The following is an 18,366-nucleotide window of genomic DNA, read 5'->3' as shown; positions in this document are numbered from 1 at the left end:
TTAGTGGTCCCAAACGATCATTCACTATCGTTCATACGAAGAATCGTTCCTAATCGATCATTCAGCTAACTGTATCATTAGTGCCCATCTTTCGGCTTAATATAATAGAGGCTGCTAAGTGGCTTAATTTTCAACTGGTGCAATTCTCACTGGGGGATAAGGGGCTCAATCCAGTTCCCTTTTTCTCTTAAGTTTTCTCCTAGAAAATATTTTTTTTTTTATCTTTTGTTTAAAATAACTTTTCAGCACTCTACAGCAACTGAAAAATATTAAAGAGTAGGACAAAAAGTACTGTCAAAATTATTCAGAGTATTTTCTCATTTGCTGGTGGCTTAAAAGGCATTTTATTGATAAGATGGAAAAATATCACCTAGGAGAAAAAGTGTATTGGATCGGGCCCATATTTTCAAATCAGTGGCAGCATTCCACTAACCATTCTCTCTTACAATGTGTTTAACCATTGCTGTCAATAAATTATCGGGTCAGTGAATAATGGAGCACAGCGTCTATGCATAAAAATGGCGCCGCATTAAAAAGATACGCTTATCGCTATTTATCGTTAGTACTGCATAATAATGGCACACAGGGAAAAAAGAAAAAAATGGCATACACTAACGTTATTTATCAATAGCGCCGTTCATGTGCCAAACAGCAGACGTTATTGCCCACAGTAACGTTATTTATCAATAGCACCCTACATAAGCCAAACTGCAGAAGTTATTTAGCTGCAAAACAGTGAATGGATTTCATGTAACACTGTCAAGGTTAGGGTTAGGCACCACCAGGGGAGATTTAGGGTTAGGCACCACCAGGGGAGATTTAGGGTTAGGCATCACCAGGGGGTGGTTAGGGTTAGGCACCACCAGGGGGTGGTTAGAGTTAGGCACCACCAGGGGGTGGTTAGAGTTAGGCACCACCAGGGGAGTCTTAGGGTTAGGCACCACCAGAGGGGTGCTTAGGGTTAGGCACCACCAGGGGAGATTTAGGGTTAGGCACCACCAGGGAGGTCTTAGGGTTAGACACCACCAGGGAGTGCTTAGGGTTAGGCACCTCCAGGGGTGGTGGTTAGGGTTAGGCATCACCAGGGGGGTCTTAGGGTTAGGCACCACCAGGGGGGTCTTAGGGTTAGGCACCACCAGGGGGGTGGTTAGGGTTAGGCACCACCAGGGGGGTCTTAGGGTTAGGCACCACCAGGGGCGTCTTAGGGTTAGGCACCACCAGGGGGGTCTTAGGGTTAGGCACCACCAGGGGGGTAGTTAGGGTTAGGCACCACCAGGGGGGGTTTAGGGGTTAGGGATAGGTACAGAGAGGGTTCTGTGTGCTAACGCTAAATAACGATAAGGCTTTAACACTAAATAACAATAAGGCTTTAACGTTAAATAGCGAAAAGCGACAAACGGATTAGCGGCAACACCGTGCGCCTTTATTCGCAGGCGCCATTTTCAGATGGATCCATAAATTATACATTCCCTGTTTCTTTAAAGTAGTCTATTCAATTGTTTCATAGAATTGATCCGAATCCCCAAATGAATTCTAAGTTTCTGAATTCAATTATTTAAAAATGATCAATATCAAGCGTGGAACTGAAAGAATCTTGAGCACTCAGACTGAAAAATTTATGTCAACTGCGCAGCTATCTAGAGGTTTTTTGAGACCTGCTTGATGGACTTTTCAAGCATTGGCACACAAGCTCATCTTCACTGCAGCTTTCCTGTTTGATCACATCATTGCAGAAACAAATGTACATCGACAGCTCTGTGTGGGACTGCGATCATGTCATTTTCTATCATCACAAAAACGTCAATTTATGTATGGCTAGCTTTTGCCTCCATGCATCACACAGCCAGCGGGTTTATGTGCCTTTTTACAAACTCTTTACTAGCAAAAGTGTGGCCATAGGGAATCTGTAGAGCAAAACTAATGAAACATATTTGGCTGCCCTCGAGCCTCTTCTGTGGCAAGACCATAATGCATCACTTTAGGACAATAGTGAGAGCCATGCGCATCATACTTTTATGACTTCATGGGCCAAGAAAGTATCCAGAACTGATGGTTTATAGTTGCACCTTTTGTATAAAGGAGTATAAAAATCAAAGGAAAAAAACTAATAGTAAAAAATATGTGATTGGTTTTCAAGCTATTTGATAAGTTTGCTGTGTCTTGGGAGAAAATTGTGTTGTATTCTATGGGCTTGATTCACAAAGCAGTGCTAACTGTTAGCACGCCTTTGAAAACCCCCTTAGCACGTCTAAACAAGCTTTTCGCGCGCAAAACTTTATGCGCGTAAAACTTTACTCGCCCACTGCACAGAGCGCAGGGCGCTCCGTGCGAAGTGCCCATTAAAGCCTGTGGGACTTTGCGCGCGCAAAACTTTGCGTGCGATCTGATTGAGAAATCCGGTGCTAACCTACTTAGCACCCTGGTTAGCACGTCTAAAGACTTTAGACGTGCTAAGTAGGTTAGCACCGCTTTGTGAATCAAGCCCTATTAGGGCAGTAAACAAGGCAAACAAGCTTCCACCGTATCAGGAGTAGCAGAGAACTTTTTCTACATATTTTCTCAGCAATAAATTATAGGACAATCCGACAATCTGATGATTTGTCCTGCAACCAGCAATGTTAACAGTTTGCTTCAGTGAAGTGTAAAGGTGGCCATATATCTAGCGATTTTGCTGCCTGATCAACCACCAGATTCAATAATTTTATCTAATCTGATTAAACTTGGTGCCAAAAAATAGCATGCCCAATCGATGAGTAGGACTGATTTTGGGCTGAAATCGGTCGAATATATTGCTTGAGCAAGCTGGAAAATCTCAGTCAGATGTGGTCGCTCAGATGCACAGTGGTAACAGCGCGCAACAACGTGATGACCAACAAACGCAACGGACTCCTGGCCGCTGTCCCACCCAAATTTAAATGACACTCAGTCTCATCTTTCTAGCTGCCATCTCATCGTCATCGGCTGTCTCCCCCGGGCGCCGCCAGGCACGTGTGTGTGACGTGGTATATTCACTTGATGGCGGTGTGACAGTGGTGCTTGGGAGAGACAACAGAGGAGACCAGGAGTTGGTGCAGCTAGACAGGTGAGCTTTACAATGCATAGGCACTGGGGCTTGGGACACATTACATTTGAGGGCAGCCACGTGGGTGGAATCGGCAGCATCACAGGGCCTATACTTGATGGGTTTCATGCTGAAAACCCACACTATCAGGAATTGGTCTGCGGTGCATGGGCAGCCAACATATCTCTCTCCGATCAGATTCAATCAGGGAGAGATTTGTCTCTTGGTCAACCTGCCCATTCATCGCTAACTGTACCTTTCAGCGACTTGATCCCTGTCTTGCTTTGTTTCCTGTTAGTTTAATGCCTTACCCAATGTCAGCACAGAAATGCAATTTTGAGTTTTATACCAGTTTGAAGGCAATACATTTAGTTTCTAACTGGTTGCTACACGTGACTGCATATCATCAAGAGTCTTTAGGCTGCCGGACTGACAAAAGCCATAAATGTCTCTGTAACTGGGACACCGAGTAGACCGGTATCAAATCTCCCCACTCATCCGGAGGTGAGAACAGTCGAGCGGATTTTTGCTGCACATTTCCTCAGTAATTGCTGTTGGGCCAGTGGGCCTCCAGTTCTATTGCAGCATTGCTATTTCTAGCTTTTACAATGCATACATTTCTCTTTCATTCTGCTGCGAATTAGCATATAGTTACTGCTCACTCGCTCTGCTGCTCCCTGGATCATATATACTCATTTTAATCCCCACAAAACAAAGTGACAGAGATACACGAGATTACAGCATCATCTTCATACAGAACTGCTGACAGCCATGAATACGCATGCCAGTGGGTCCTAATAAACAGTTATGGAAATGCTTAAAGCTGAATTTGATCTATGAACGATAAATGCACAGAGATCATGATGCATATGCAATTGCAGTGAGCACACAGCAAAGGGGAGGGAGAGGGAGCAGAATGCCAAGTACAGCACTTGATCACCGGCCCAAAGTTTCCATTTTCCCTATAAGCATAACTGTGGGCAAAATATGTTACCCATCAGTTGTAGTTATCTGTATTATAAAAACTGCCATCTGCCAGCCTATTTCATGAATTTTTGCAGACATCTTCCCTGTATCCCCCACACCAGCCTGAGATGGAAAAGCCTGGGCATTGCATAATGTTTATTTGCACTGTGACAAAGCGTTTCATGAAAATGTACATCTCACTTCATCAGGCCGGTAAACTATCAGTGCCAGTGTCCAAAAATTGCCCATCATCGAGGCTATTTTTGGATAACGGCACTTAAAAATGGGCTTGATGAACTCAGTTGTATATGCTCGTGAAATGTGTGCCATAGAGCAAATAAACTACCTTTTTTACCCTATATCTGTGTCATCCTTGAGGTAAGCTACCTCTTTCATTTGTAACGATTTTAAGGTATTTTTTCTTTTCTAGGCACCTCTTTTCCCCATTGTGTTTGTTACCCTCCATAGCAGGGTGGCCTCCTGCCAGCTGTTTCTAGCCTGTGTTTGTTGGAGTGTGCTTTGGTTGGTTGCCCTTCATAACAACCTTATCTTGTGAGTAAAAAAAAGGTGCAGACGCCTTTGCAAAAAAAGGTCACTGCCATGGGTGCCCATTATAAAAGCCGCGATTTGCAGCAAAAAAAAAGAAATTCTGGCCCCCCCGGATGTGCCCGATAAAATCGTGGGCACCAAGGCTTGCCAATGTGCAAATTGCAGAGTTTGCATATCGACAAGCCTCTGGGCCAAGGAATTTATTCTTTGCCACAAATCGTGGCTTTGTGGCAGGGAGTAGCTTAGGGTTAGGAGGGGGGTGGTTAAGTGTTAGGTGCCACACGGGGGTAAGCAAAGTTTGTCAAGTTTCACTGACCCTGTTTGTATAAAATAAAGATGGGTGAAACTGAGCAGTTTAATTTTGCATTGGATTGTTTAAAAATGCTCATCTACATTTCACAAATTTTGTGAGGGGAGGGGTTTCTTGGAGTGAATGTCGGTTGTTCAGGGGGTTTTAACCTGAAACACAACTTTTCAAAATGTACAGTACAAAGCATATAGAAGTAAAAATAGGGAGGTGTGTAGAACAGAACTGCATTTAGGGGAGAAGTGAATTTTACATGGCAGTAAAAAAAAAAATTCAGATATGGGGGTAGCCGCTGGCTATTGCTGCATGGGATTCTGGGAGACAAGGAAGGAGGAAATGTGGAAAGAAAGTGTTCCTCCTCTCTTATTGGCCAGAGCTGGATCATCCATAAGGGAAACCTAGGCAGTTGCCTAGGGCCTGGAGAGAGTCTAGGGGCCTAGTGGATGCTAGCCTCCACCAAATCATACTAAAAAATGCCAAGAGACAATCAGCAGTGGGCAAAAACTGCTATTATGCCAAGGGCCCCATTTCATTTTAATCTCTTTTCTGTTTTTGCCTGACAATAGTGCTGCTTTTAGTGTCATGAAAATCATCCTTTATGTTACATTAGAAATTGCACCCTGAGCTACAATAAAGTTTGTCAATTATGAAGTCCTTGTACGAGAGCATTGAAATTTTGATTCAATTATTTATGTGTAGATATAATCATGCGCATAGCAGATAACCTGCACATAGTGGCAATCCTGCATCATTACAGTGTGACGACATTCGGCAAGCCTGAGAAGAGTAAAGCACTTTATGTATGACGGAGGAGTGCGGGCTTGACAATGAAAGTCAGAGTCTGATTGGCTGTTCTGGATAGAAAGAACACTTTGCACATATTGTGACCGCCAACCTGACAATGAAATGCTAAACCTGGTTAGCAAGAACATTCGTTTATACTCATTGCTGTCTGAAGGCAGAAGTGCCTCAGACTGTACTATCATCACTAAATAATGAAATTCATATTTTCGTTCTTCAGATGTCATTTTCTCTTGCAGGTTGAAATCTGATGAGCAGCAAAGGGCCAAACTAGATAAAATGGTTAAAGGGGGACTATAGCAAAAAAATGTATTCTGACTACCCTGCAAACATGTAGATAGTAGGGAAGACATTAATTTTCAAACTAAGCATTGCATTTAACCTCCTTAGCGGTAATCCCGAGTCAGGCTCGGGACGGAAATCCTCAGCTCAGAGTGGTAATCCCATGTCTGAGTGAGTTATATTCAAGGGCTGCTGCAGATCTCTCTGTAGTATGTTTTTTTTTTTATGTTTTTAGGGTCTAAAAGCTTGTGAAAAAATTGCACAGCTTTAGACCCTAAGTCTGGAAATAATAATAATGCCAGGGAAGTGCTAATTTACAGCACATGACAGCTTTTCTCCTTCAGTAACTAGCCTTGCCGACGTGGTAGTCTTCTCCCTACTTGAATTGCTATAATTGCCAAGGTTCTTCTCTGTCTCTCTCTGTCTTTGTCACAGGCAGCCCGTTTTTACCACTGAAATTATGTTATGCATAATTGCGGTTGAAATCCTGAGAGACGTAAATAATCAGGCAGCTAAATTAGAAAGCCCCAGATTTTAACTCACAACCTCTTGTATCAAAGGCAGTTCCTTCACCCTTATGCAATGACTTCTGGCCTGGTGGTTGGAACAAAAAGTTTTACATATTTTTTGGGTGCAGTCACAACCTCTGTGACCACCATTGCTTTGCCACTGGGATCTACACTGTACTGGCCAAAACTGAAAATCACATTTACGAAGAAGTTTCAGCTTAAATAAACCTTACTATCCATAAAAAAACAGTACAAACTCTGATGAGAGCTGCTGCAGATACAAAAATAATGTATTCCGCTTTTTGACACCGGTGCTCACAGCCCCGAGTGTAGCCATGGCTATGGGTGCCGCTGTGGTGCTCAGGCACTGTGTTCTTCCACCTGGGACCTTTTTTCATAGTTCAGGCAACATTTGGGAAAATAGCAGCAGGCATGTCATGGGCCTGTACTACTTCCTGCACTAGATGTAGCACCCCTTTCCATTTCTGTCCCATGGGTAATGTGTTTCCTTGCTCTTTACACAGAGCCTGCAGTGAGTGAATGTGCAAAGCTGCAGGGTGAGTAGAGAGAATGATTGCTGTGCTGCAGCTGGGATATTAGCAGGGAGAGGTGGCAGAATGTGTTTAGTGCTTCAGAAGTTGCCTGTCATTAGTAGCCGTGTGCACTGGCTGCTGTATTACCAGAGTGCCCTGGACTATTAATTATTTAGCCTGATCAGAGTAATTAAAGGAGAACTGTAGTGAGAGGTATATGAAGGGTTCCATATTGGTTTCCTTTTTAGCAATACCAGTTACCTGGCAGCCCTGCTGAGCTATCTGCCTGCAGTAGTGTGAATCACACCAGAAACAAGCATGCAGCTAATCTAGTCAGATCTAACAAAAATGTCAAACACCTGATCTGCTGCATGCTTGTTCAGGGTCTAGGGCTAAAAGTATTAGAGGCAGAGGATCTGCAGGTTAGCCAGGCAACTAGTATTGCTTAAAATGAAATAAATATGGCAGCCTCCATAAAATGAAATAAATATGGCAGCCTCCATATACCTCTCACTACAGTTCTCCTTTAACCAATAATGTAGGGTAGACAGACGACTTTTGTAGTGAGCAGAGAAGCAAGCTCCAGGCAATTTAGATTAGCTTGATTGCTGGTAATCTTATCTCTTTTCCCAGCATCCCCTCCCACCATGTTGTCTTCCTCCATGACCCTTTCCTCTTTTCAGATATCAGTGGCCCCTTTTAACAGCATTTCCCTGCCAAACTGCAGTCCTTCCTGCCATTTCTCCTCTCCCACCAGGCTCTTTGTCTTGTGCCTCTACCTCTCTGACCCCCCCCCCCCCATGCATCTCCCCCTCTTTCGTATGTCCCCCTTTTCTAACTGTCCTCAGAGGAGCTCACACTCTAATTGTGCCATAGTCATAGTCTAATGTCCTACCATATTATTATGGTAGGGTAATGTTTGGTTGTCTGTAAATAATCAGCACTGGGTGTCAAATTCCCTAGGTATAACACTGGGCACTGGTCAATGGTCAATGTCATGGTGCAGGCTGCCACATTAGTTTTGCTCCTAGTGCTTGGGATAGCATCTTCCATCTTTTGATGTGCCTGAGCTCTGTGCTTCTGCATGGACAGTTTACATGTTACAGATGACTTCACTCCCCCCTGTCCGCCAATCACAGTCAGTAGAGGCATAGCAAGCTAAAAGTCTACAAAACTATTAACCTTCATCCTAGAAAATCAGACTTGTTCATGATTTCTTTTTTAGATTTAATATTCTTTCCTCAGTTGATATTATTTATTTTGATATCTTTATAAGAGCAACATTGCTATATAGTCTCTGAGACAATTGAATGAGTTTTATCTGATGAATGAATATGTCCTTATTCGAGTCTCAACCGTAGATATTTTTACAATTGGTTTTGCCTGTTTTTATACCTTTTGCATTTGATTTTTTTCTAACTCTCTTTTCTTGTGTCAAACATCAGAGTATTGTTTCACTTTGGCTATATAACCTCCTAAAGATTAAATTGGAATTGTTTAATAATTAATAGGGGTAGCTCCAGGACTTAATGGTAATCAAGGGGGACCTTATTGTGGTCATAGCATCTATATCTTGACTTCTTTTTTAGGTCTGGCTAGGACACTAGCAGTATGTGGCACACATGTTTACTTACATTAATTGTTTGCTAATGTACAAAAGATCTACAAGAAGGTCCTTTGGAAATCCTAAAGTGACTCTGTAACAAAAATGACAACGTTTTTTCTACCATCCTACAAGTTCCTAAACCTATTCTAATCTGTTCTGGCTCACTGCAGCACTTTGTACTATCACGGTCTCTGTAATAAATCAATGTATCTTTCCCCTGTCAGACTTGTCGGCCTGTGTCTGGAAGGCTGCCAACTCTTCCGTGCTGGTCTGTTCCTCTATGCACACTCCAGTGTGTGTTTTATTTACATAAGCCAGCAGCTTCTCTGCTATCTTATCAATGATAGAAGAGAGCTGGATAAAAATCCTCCTCTGTTAGGCTGTGAAAGTAGCTGGCTGACACATACTGAGGAATTACAAACACACGCACAGGCAGAGCTGTCTGCAGGAAGCCTGTAATGTTCAGTGCGTGAGAGAAGAAGGGGACAGAAGGTAAACACACAAATGATCTTTTGAGATTCAAAAGGAAAGCTGTATACAGCCTGCTTGTGTATGGATGTATTTTCTATGTGTGGACATATTGTACATCAACCTACTTCCTGTTTTGGTGGCCATTTTGTTTGTTTATAAACAAACTTTTTAAAACTGTTTTTGACTACTTTTAATGCGGCGGGGAGCGGCGAAATTGTGACAGAGGGTAATAGGAGATGTCCCCTAACACACTGGTATGTTTACTTTTGTGCGATTTTAACAATACAGATTCTCTTTAAGGTGGCCATACACTGGTCGATTTGCCATCAGATCGACCAACAGATAGATCCCTCTCTGATCGAATCTGATCACAGAGGGATCGTATGGCCGCCTTTACTGCAAACAGATTGTGAATCGATTTCACTATGAAACCGATTCACAACCTGTGGAGCTGCCTCCGCCGCCCCCCCCCCTCCCCTACCCCGCATACATTACGTGATCCAGCTTGCACGAGTCCCCCCCGGTCTCCGCTGTCTTCTTCTCCGCGCTCGGCTCCAGCTTCACTTTACTTCCTGCCGGGGAAGTTTAAACAGTAGAGGGTGCTCTACTGTTTAAACTTCCTGTCCGGACAGGAAGAAGTGAAGCCTGCCGGAGCCCAGCGGAGAAGGAACAGCGGTGACAGCGGGGACACGCGCCGGCGGAGCAGGTAATGTATTGCCGCTAGCGTCGGTCGTCGGACATTCAAACGCCGCTATTGACGCACTCCCGACGATGGAGCGAAATCTTCCGCGCGGACGGATCGATGGGAACGATCGATTTCGGATGGAAATCATTCGTTCAGCGTTTGTGCAACGATGTCACAGCAGATATGATCACAGTGATCGAATCTGCTGTATATCGGCAGGAAAATCGTTTAGTGTATGGGCCCCTTTAGTTATGCTAGTTCCACAATGACAATTATGCAAACAGTGAAAATTCTGTGAGTTACAAAGAAACACAGCAGATGTTTAACTTGCACAGTCCACAGCTTGTACTGTATGTACATAGTTTAGATGGGAACAGATGAGTTATTATATCACACCCTGGAGGAAGATAAGGTGGGGACAACCTCATATGCTGCAAAGGAGGGTGAGGATGGAGCAAGAAGATAGAGATAAAATGTACAAAGACCGGCACAGACAAAGACAGAGGATGATGGTTTACAGAGAAAAAAAACCTTGAGGACAACTGAGCTGAGAGGGATAAGGAGGCTGCCATATTTAATTCCTTTGATTTATTTTATTTTAGTATTTATATAGCTCCGACATATTATGCAGCGCTATACAGAGTTATATTGTTTGTACCAGTCGCCTGGCAGCCCTGCTAATCCTCTGTCTCTAATGCTTTTAGCCGTAGACCCTAATTAAAGTGTACCAGAGACGAACAAACATAAAAGTTTTATACATATCTTGGGCTTCCTCCAGCCCCATCCGCACAGATCACTGTCCTCAGTCTTCCCCCTCTTCAGTACCGGGTCCTGTAACTTCAGCCAGTTGATGCAAGCGCCTGCGCAATACTGTCCTCCGCCAGAGAGACAAGGAGGGAGAGCACTGCAAATGCCGAAGTTACGGGACCAGGTACCGAAGAGGGAGAAGACTGAGGATGGAAGCGTGGGAGTTAACCATGCGGATGGGGCAGGAGGAAGTCCCAGGTATGTATAAATCTTTTATGTTTGTTTGTTTTTGGTTTCATTTAAGCATACAGCAGATCAGGTGTTTCTGAAATTATTGTCAGATCTGACAAGATTAGCTGCATGCTTGTTTTTGGTGTAATTCAGACACTACTGCAGCCAAATAGATCAGCAGGGCTGCCAGGCAACTGGTATTGTTTGAAAGCAAATAAATATGGCAGCCTCAATATATTCAATATATACAGTATACATTCTCACTTCAGGTTCCCTTTAAAGGGCCACAAAACTTAAAACTTAAATTGCCTTAACCAGTTACCAGATTTCTCCCAAAAAAAAGTTGTAATTTTGTGCAGGATCAGAATGCTTCCGGATGGGGCACGCACGCGGTTGGGCATGCGCAGTATGCCCCAGACCAGAGGCGGATTGCAGAGCATCCAGGAGGTGGAGGATGGCAGCGTGCAGGGGCGCCTCTAGCCATTTTGTCACTCCAGGCGAGAAAGTCTGTGGTGCCTCCCCAACGTGGCGGCCACTACGTCCTTCCCCCCATAGTGCCCCCCATGTCAAAATAATTGGAATGCGGCAGAGTTTCATCAAAAAGAATCGTAATGCGGCAGCGTTTCACCAGAAAATAATCGTAATGCAGCAGCGTTTCACCAGAAAATAATCATATTGCAGCAGCATTTCACCAGAAAATAATCATATGCGGCAGCATTTCACCAGAAATTACATTTACTGTGGCAGCTTTTCACCAAAAAATACACATAGGCAGGGCTCCACTTTCATGAGGCACAAAGGGGGACACAGAAGGAGGCACAGGTATACTGAATAAGGCACACAGGGTGACATAGGGAGGCACAGGGGGACAGAAGGAGGAATGAGGGTCAGAAGAAGTCACAAAGGAGGACAGAAGTAGGCAAAAGGTAACAGAAGGAGGCACACAGGGGGACAGAAGGAAGCACAATGAGCAACACAAGGAGGCACAAATGGGGACAGAATGAGACACAAAGGAGGACAGAAGGAGGCACCGGAGGACAGAAGGAGGTACATAGAGGGGTAGTGGGCGGTACTGTACAGGGGGACAGAAGAAGGCATGAGGGCCAGAAGGAGGCACAAAAAAAGGACAGAAGGAGGCACAGGGGGACTGAAGGAGGCACACAGGGGGACAGAAGGAGGAACAAAGTGAGGCAGAAGGAGGCACAAAGGGGGTAGAAGGAGGCACAGGGAGACAGTAAGAGGCACAAAGGGGTACAGAAGGATGCACAAAGGGAGACAGAAGGAGGCACAGGAGGAAAGAAGGGGGCACAAAGAGGGTAAAAGGAGGCACTATGGGGGACAGGAAAAAGCACAAAGGGGACAGAAGGAGGCACAGGGAGACAGTAGGAGGCACAAAGGGGAACAGAAGGATGCACACAAAGGGAGACAGAAGGAGGCACAAAAGGTTGACAGAAGAAGGCAGAGGGGGATGTAAGGAGGCACAGGGAGACAAAACGAAGCAGAGGGGGACAGACAGAGCTACAGGGAGATAGAAGAAAGCACAAAGGGGCACAGAAGGAGGCACAGGGGGACAGAGGAAGGCGCAGGGGACAGAGGTGGCACATGGGGACTGAAAAGGCACAGGGGGGCAAAGAGGCACAAGGGGACATATGGAGGCACAAGGGGACATATGGAGGCACAGGAGGACAGAAGGAGGCAGAGGTGGCACAGGGGGACTGAAGGAGGCACATGGAGAAAGAAGGAGGCACAAAGGGAGACAGAAGGACAAACAGGGGGTCAGACATGGCACAAGGGACTGAAGGAGGCACAAGAAAACAGAAGGAGGCACAAAAGGGACATAAGGAGGCACAAAGGGGAGAAAAAGGATGTACAAGGCACAGGAGGACACACTGGCAGCTGCCTGCAACTTACGTTAAGCAAATGCAGCAGAAGCAAGTAATAGAACACCCATAGGGGGCGGGCCTTGGCCAGGGGCATGGCTTCATCCAGGGGCGTGGCTTAATCCAGCAACATGGCGCACCCAGGACCAATGGCCCTCCAGACAATGGCCTGTACTGCCTATGCCTAGAAGCTCCCCTGGCGGCGTGGGAGCGATCAGCCTGGAGGGGGCTGGAGGAATCCTCAGATATGTATATTTTTGTTTATTTCTTACATATCAGGTTTACTTTAAGTAAAAATGGGGAGGCAAGCAGTACAACAATTTAAATGATTTGCAAATCATCTGATTTTCTTTTCATTTATAGTTTACCAAACTGTTTGGAATTTTTGTTTGGTTTTGTTATGTTTATTAGGTATTTTGGTTATACCTGCATCAGATCCCAATTTGTAACAGGATTTGACATAGATTCACATGACATTTTTTTTCACTATCACCCATTTCAAGCTGGGTAAAGGCTTGTAAAATGCCTCTATGATGTGTTTTACTGAGATTACTCAATAGGAACTCAATGTTTGTAGCAAAATACTGTCCCTCACAATAATAGAGGACAATAACTTAAGGTATGACAGTTTTACCCATTGTTTAATTTTTTGTTAGATGCAAAGTTAATTTTGTTTAGTGAAGCAATATTTTTGGTTTACTGGTCCTTTAAATGGTGGTTATCAAACCTTTCTGACATACCTGATTTGTAAGGCATGATGGGTAATTGAGCCATAAAAGTAGTATTTTGTACATATTTTTGTATCATTGTACTTGCACAGGCTCACACAGGAAACTTGTGATGAGAACAATACAGAGTTTGTCATTGTTATATGTTTTTTAAACACATTAAAGCGGACCCAAACCAAACTTTTTTTTTAGTTCAAAATATCAAGTTGCACCACTCTGACGCATACAAAGATAAATAAACACTCCTTCAAGCCTATGAGCATTTCAGCGCATGCTTTTCATCCTTCTCTTTTCATAACTAGGGTTATACAGGTGGCAGTCATTAGCAATTCCTCCTTTGCTGGACACTATCTACTCCACCAGTTTGCCGGATTTCTCCAATAAATGTAAAATATTTTATATTTGTCATCATGCAGCTGAAAAAGGCTGCTATTTATTATTATAATTTAGAAAATAGATTTTATTTCTGAAATCTTGTATTTTTAATTTGGGTCCACTTTAAGTGCCATCTTGGCCTTTGTAGTAGTTTTACTCAAACACCTGGGACAAGTTTGCAGCTAATGGAATCAAACTTAAAGGGAACAAGAGGTGAGAGACATATGGAGGCTGCCATATGTATTTCTTTTTAAACAATGCACATTGCCTGACTGCCCTGCCGATCCACTGTCTCTAATACTTTTAGCCATAGACCCTGAACAAGCATGGCGATCAGACATTTCTCACAAAAATCAGACTAGATTAGCTGCATGCATGTTTCAGGGTGTGATTTAGACACTACTGATGCCAGAATAATCAGCAGGATGCCAGGCAACTGGTATTGTTTAAAACAAAAGCAGTATGGCAGCCTTCATATACCCCTCACTTCAGGTTCCCTTCAATTCAGAACACTTGATCTCCATACTGGTTATAGGTTAGTGAGTTACATAGTATTGGGACAGCTGATCGGCACAACCATCCCACAACTACCATGATTACAAGGAGTTAAAGCCCCATCATGTTTTCAATGTATGTAAGAAAACACTGATTTATTTGAATTATGCAAAAAAAAAGCTGGCGGTGCTGTCAGAGTTGATACATTTTCTCCGTGCAGACACAGCATTACAAAGAGACATCCCCAACTTCCCTTTAGATGTGTATTTTTTTTTAAACTGCCTCTGATTGCTCTGAATCTGCGCTGAATCTGTCTATTACTCTTTGTAAACACAGCTTAGAAGAACTTCAAGAAATGTTACTCATGCAGGCTTTCTGATGTGAAAAACATATGAAAACGGGTACCTAAGAGGTTAAAAAACACAGCCTGTGGTATTCCGGGAAGCCTTTTTTGTTCTGCTCTCACCGCTGCTGCCAGGGAGATCTGTCTCCATTAACTCTGCTCTTATCCACACCCTTATCGCCTCTTCAAAGCAGCGGTATTCTCCTTCCCAATACCGCCTGCTCTAATCTTTATGAATTGACATGTAGTGACATGTGTTGAGATAATCACCGCACAAGGCGCTAATTTACCTCACTGCTCAGGAATGTCAGCTTTTCATGCGGAAACAGCTTTTATGAATTGACATTTTGCTAAGTGGTCGGTAAAGTCAGCTGTTTTGAGCATTGCCGCATGCGGGAATGCTTTATGAATGGACCCCACTGAGTATAAAAGAACTAGTATAGGGATGGTTTTCTTTTATGCTTAGCAAAAACAATTTTTTCCTCCAAAAATGTTTCATGCAGGGTAAATTTAAAATAACGTTCCAATAAACGCATATGAAGTCTAAAAAAAGTGGTGGTACTGGAGCTTTAAACACGGCAGTCTCCATATTCCTCTCATTACAAGAAATAGCACTGAGATTGTGCTCACCAGTTCAGCTCTGGACCATCACTTTTATCACCTGCAGCCCTTTTATTCCATGTGCAGCAGAGACAATTCAGAAAGGGTGCCTAAGACTTCTTTGTTCGCTGGTCCCAGCTCCCTATAGGCTAGCACAGAATGGAACATACATGCAGAGGCATAGTCTAAAACCTCATCCACATCTTAGATGGTCCTCGGGCTGTAGCAGCCGTTTGGGACCACCTCTGCTGAGAAGGTGGTGTGTGTGCGCAGCCCTTGATCCCCATGCCGATGTGTTGGCGAGAGGTATGGACTGGTGGATCATCTCATCCAAGCCATGGCTGTCTCCATTGTTCTCCCTCCTTATCCCTCTCGTTCAGTCATACACTATGCGGTGTCCCTCAGCACCCCTCCATAGCAGCAGAACACATCACTAGTCTAAAGGCTAGCAATACATCTGTACAGCATCAGGCCCAAACCATTGCCTGAGGGATTGAGTCCCAATCTCTGCGATGGACAATAATTGCAGGTTTTATGTAGTTTCACTTTAGTAAGTGATAATTAAGCAACCAGCAATACAAACAGCTGACAAGGCACTGACTTTGTCTTTGCCAGGTACCTTTGTGGGAGTTAAAGGAGAACTCCAATTACGGCTTTTTAGCAGGGTGGGTGGAGATGACTGAAGGTTAGAGTTTTTTGTCACTGGAATTAGTTTGAAGGAAAGCAGACAGTGTCATTTTAGCCAATTTAAGGACTCCCAAAGAAATCTATTCTTGATTGTTAAAGTGGTCCTGGCAAAAGCCCCAACCCTAAAGTGTGTCATTTTTACCTATATAACTGCCATTGAAACTATTGGTTCAAGCAAGCTGTTCCAGCAGCCAGCCTCGAGACAGGTATGTTTGAAACATACGCTAGCTCTCAACTCCACCGATCCTGGGGAATAATTATAGTAATACTGTAGTTATTTTGTACAGTTGCACATTTCACTTACTGTGAAAAGGGAGACTTGGTGGGCAGATCTAAGAACAAGTGCTGAACTAGTCAGCACTAGCCCAGTGATGTTCTTTGCATTTTAACTTAGGCTTTAAAAATATTCACAGTGTCTAACAGAAAATGGTGTACTTAGAATGCAGCTGTGTCTATGGAATACTCTTCACACAGTCTATACAGGCAGGGTTTTCCATACAAACAGCTGCAGCACGGTAATCATCACTTTTTGACCGCCTCACATTTGGCACACTCGATACCTTGAGACTCTCTGCAAACAGAGAGAAAAGCATCACATTCTTACTTTTGTAGTAGCAGTAGAGTATTGTACCATTTTAGTCATCGGTAAAAGCAAGAAGTTTTGAATCAGGAGGATACCATTTATTGGCTAACTTAAAAGAATAAGAGTAACCTTTCGGCTGTGCAGCCTTCGTCAGACTTCAATCGTGGTATCATCCTGATTCAAAGCTTCTTGCAATTTTTACTTTTGATAATCAAATATATCAAAAAGGGGAGGTTTGGAGGCATGACCTCTCTAAATGTTGAGTTTTAACCTCTTCTCTGCCAGAGATGTACAAACATTCTACGATAAAGGTAATTATTCTTATTCTAACCTTCTCTTGATGGTCATCATGGCGCCAAGCAGAATAATAATGAACATCAGCATCCCTGCAATCACCCCGGCGGTCTGCACCGTACTGTCAGCTGGCTTCTCCGGCTCCACCGTGTTGGTATTCTGCGTGGAAGCCCCTTTAAGAGAAAAAAGGGGAGGTCATGCCTTAGTTTATTTCTTTAGAACAGAAGTTTTCTTTTAATGTCCTTTTGGACCTGCAGAACTCTGGCAGCGAAGAGGCTAAACCGTTTCAACCGCAGATAAAAATTGGGATACAAAGTGAAGTGAATAGGGTTGATTAGGAAAAAGAGATTCTGGCACAGAAGGACGCATAGTCACCTGTGAAGAGCTGGCTCGGGGGGTTGCGGGTGATTGGAAGATAGTCGGCAGTAACCGCTATGAAGCAAAAGGGAAAGATCCCATTGGTAAGCATGTGGGAGAGGAAAAAATAGTAAGAACTGAGGAGGTAAGCAGCAGCTTGTGACTGGGCATTTTATAGAACCCATCAAAGTGAGATGGATTAACACAGAGAAGGATGCTATGGAGAAAATGGACAAATGTGAAGAGATCACCAGCATTCTGGTGCTATATAAAAAAAAAAGTTACATTTTGGGGTTGGAAAGGCCACCTTCATCAAATCCCTTTTACTGTCATGATTGAGTGGTCCCACATGGCACAGAAGTATTACATCAACTGTGTGATTCAACTCTTAAGTCAAAAAACACTTGCCTTTGTTACATCAAAACACAGTGGATGTTGCTTAAAGGTTGGTGAATTAGCTTTTGTTTGCAGTCATGTGCATCAACTGCAGTAAGACCTTTTTTTTCTCAAATCCCATCTCCAGGCACAAATGTAAACATACAATGTAATAGCTTAGTAATCAGAATTCTCAAATATTGAAGCAAAAAATAAATAAATGAAGCAAGAAAAATTCCTGTCCTAAAATTTTAATCACAGGGCAGGGCTGTGTTTAGAATGCATCATCTTGCTGTTCAAACTGCAAGTTGGGGAGTCACAGACTAAATCACCGTGAGAAAACCAGCACTGATAGTCTGAGGGGCAGTAAGTGGCCAGTATATGGGCTAATCAAGGGGCGTCTGCACTGACAAGCTCTGCAACTGAGTTCTCGCACAGATGTATGAAACCACTTGCGCCTGAATTATGGCTTCACAATAAATGTTATTACAGTATTACTGTGGTGACTGCAACAGCACAAAGTAATTCCCTAACCTGTCAGCAATCCTTCCTATACTCTGACATGAACCACAGTTGTAAACTGTTCCCACCAAGCAGCAGTCATTCTTTTTCAATTCCACTTTAGGCGTGTTTGATTACTCATGTTTATAATTTTCTTCACTGTCTGACGACTTAAGTAAATCAGCCCCATTATGTCCTTCTAACTCATGTCCATCATGCATATATTATCTGGCATTGTCTCAGGGCACAGATCACAGACATTTTGTGACTAAAAAAACCCAAACTTTGATTGAAGCACAATATTTACAGTATTTTATTGGCGCTTAACGGGAACCTAAACTGAGAGGGATATGGACGTTTCCTTTTAAACAATACCAGTTGCCTGCCAGTCCTGCTGATC

At 43.5% G+C, this 18,366-nt stretch overlaps 1 protein-coding gene across 12 annotated transcripts in view; it reads right to left on the bottom strand.

Annotated features, from left to right (window-relative positions):
• PTPRT (protein tyrosine phosphatase receptor type T) overlaps positions 1 to 18,366 on the bottom strand; it is an 852,204-nt gene that overhangs the window by 163,432 nt on the left and 670,406 nt on the right. For 8 of the 12 annotated variants that reach the window (XM_068262870.1, XM_068262859.1, XM_068262860.1 and 5 more), the window contains exons 14-15: positions 17,109 to 17,165; positions 16,771 to 16,906 (exon numbers count right to left, since the gene is read on the bottom strand). In XM_068262870.1, the coding sequence (XP_068118971.1) occupies positions 16,771 to 16,906; positions 17,109 to 17,165 (193 nt within the window). The remainder of the gene's footprint in view (positions 1 to 16,770; positions 16,907 to 17,108; positions 17,166 to 18,366) is intronic. The other 4 variants (XM_068262864.1, XM_068262867.1, XM_068262868.1 and 1 more) reach the window with 1 other exon arrangement.

The sequence above is a fragment of the Hyperolius riggenbachi genome, chromosome 12, assembly GCF_040937935.1.
Source record: "Hyperolius riggenbachi isolate aHypRig1 chromosome 12, aHypRig1.pri, whole genome shotgun sequence".
NCBI classification, from domain to species: domain Eukaryota; kingdom Metazoa; phylum Chordata; class Amphibia; order Anura; family Hyperoliidae; genus Hyperolius; species Hyperolius riggenbachi.
Note: the sequence above shows the minus strand (reverse complement) of the source record. Positions and strands in the feature narration are given on the sequence as shown.